Source organism: Castanea sativa, chromosome 6 (genome assembly GCF_040712315.1).
Source record: "Castanea sativa cultivar Marrone di Chiusa Pesio chromosome 6, ASM4071231v1".
Taxonomy (NCBI): domain Eukaryota; kingdom Viridiplantae; phylum Streptophyta; class Magnoliopsida; order Fagales; family Fagaceae; genus Castanea; species Castanea sativa.
This window is the reverse complement of record NC_134018.1, coordinates 59232123-59234068: the sequence shown is the minus strand read 5'-3', so window position 1 is coordinate 59234068 and position 1946 is coordinate 59232123. Positions and strand designations below refer to the sequence as shown.

General features: G+C 33.8%; 1 protein-coding gene across 1 annotated transcript; it reads left to right on the top strand.

Moving 5' to 3' along the window:
• Nucleotides 1–331: 331 nt before the first annotated feature.
• On the top strand, nucleotides 332–1565 carry LOC142641537 (protein yippee-like At4g27745). Its single transcript, XM_075815975.1, has 3 exons — nucleotides 332–378; nucleotides 473–610; nucleotides 1038–1565. Exons 2-3 carry the CDS (start codon nucleotides 518–520, stop codon nucleotides 1263–1265), a joined length of 321 nt encoding a protein of 106 aa, XP_075672090.1. The 5' UTR covers nucleotides 332–378; nucleotides 473–517; the 3' UTR covers nucleotides 1266–1565.
• Nucleotides 1566–1946: the final 381 nt, after the last annotated feature.

Below are 1946 nucleotides of genomic sequence, written 5' to 3'. Positions count from 1 at the left end.
ACTTGATTTAATTAAATGTTTACTTCTCACTTAAAAATAAATAAATAAATGAAGACGGCAACTATGTATTGACTTCTTAAAGTATTATATTATTAAGTGTTTTTTTTATTTGTTATGTTACTATTTTTTTGGGTTATATTGGCGTGGATCATTGTGATTTTAATGCTAATAGGACTCATTACTCATATTCTAAACCTGTCTTTATCAACCCCATTTGTTTATTCAATATTCTGTTTCTTGTTTAGAATCTTCACTCAATCACCTATCCTGGTTTTTTCCCTTTTCATTAAACTATATCTCTATCATTGAAGCCACAATGTTTTTATTTGAACTAATCTTTTCAAATCCAAAACCTGGCTTATAGAGACGATTAGCCAAGTAATTTGTTTTCAGTCTTTTGAAAGGAGATGTGTGGCTTGTTGGTTAACATTTTGGTAATTACTTCCCATTTGTCCTGATTTTTTTTTTCCAGTTTTTGTGGGGGCAGTACATTGATTGGTATTGAGAAAATTCAACAATGAAGGACTTGGGTGGGCCAAGATTGTACAGCTGCTTTAGGTGCCGCAATAATGTGTCCCGACACGATGATATCGTTTCTAAAGATTTTCAGGTGAACTCACTCCTGATCATCATCTCCAAGTTTTGACACTGCAACTTTTTTAATATCTGTGCTCAAATCAATAAATATTTGTACGATTAGTTTAGTTTATGAGTCTATGAGATTCAAACTTCAAAGGGTGTTTAGTGGTAGCCATAGGTGCAAATTCAAAACAATTTCTTTGTTTATACAAAGCCATATATATATATGTAACTCACAGTTTGTGTCAAGTTGAAGTGAAACTTGCATATTAGATGGATAAAGGTTAATATGGTTTATACTAATTTTCATGTGTTTCTGTGTTTGTTTCTACACTGCATTCATGGTCCTGTGAATTCTTAAAACCACTTTGGTGTCCCTAAATGAAACATGCTGCTCAATGTTTTTTCCAAGAATTAATTTTTCTCAACATTTGTGTACAAAATTTTATTTTTTCTAGTCGGGCAACAACAGAGCCTTTCTGTTCTCCCATGCGATGAACATTGTGGAAGGGCCTAAAGAGGATCGGAACCTCATTACAGGTCTTCACACGGTTGCTGATGTATTTTGCTCGGATTGCGGGGAATTGTTGGGTTGGAAATATTTACGAGCTTATGAGGAATCCCAGAAGTACAAAGAAGGGAAAATCATACTTGAAAAGTTTAAGATCATCAAGGATAGTTGGTAGCACACAGAAATGGCTGTGAATTCCTCTATTTCTTGCTGACACAAGCTACCTCATTCTACATTATGTTCAGCTTGTGCAAAGAATTGAATGTCATTGATTATTAAAAGAATGAAAAAGTCATTGTTCTTGTATATAGATAGAATTTGTGCAAAAGTGCCTTGCCTTACACGTTATGGTATCATTTATGAATAAATTGAAAAGATTGTCCGCTATTTAGGAATCAAAAGTTGGAAACTTCTGTAGTGATCATTCTTCTTCATTTGTATAGAATTTGTGTCAGCAATCTATAAAAGATGAATTTTCTACCTAACAAGGTACCAAATGTCTTGTATATTTAATACTTGGCAATTTCTTTGTAGCTTCATGTTTTCTGTCTGAGTCACCAACCTTGAAATTGATCTATTTGTTACTTTTAGCTAGCTAGGAAATATGAGACTGCTAAAAGCATGTATAATCAGGTTTCCAATCACCTCAAAAGTCATGTTGGTCTCTTATTGTTTGCATCGTAGGGAAAATCACCAATCAGCTAGGCCTAAGTTTACTATTGCAAACAACAAAAACGCAAAAGTAGAGCATCAATAATTTCTTTTCACCTTTCCTTGCAAAGTGCAAACAAGTAAAGGGAGGCATATGGAAGGGCTTGATCGTTTTGTTGTGTTAATTGTACTCTTGTGGTCACCA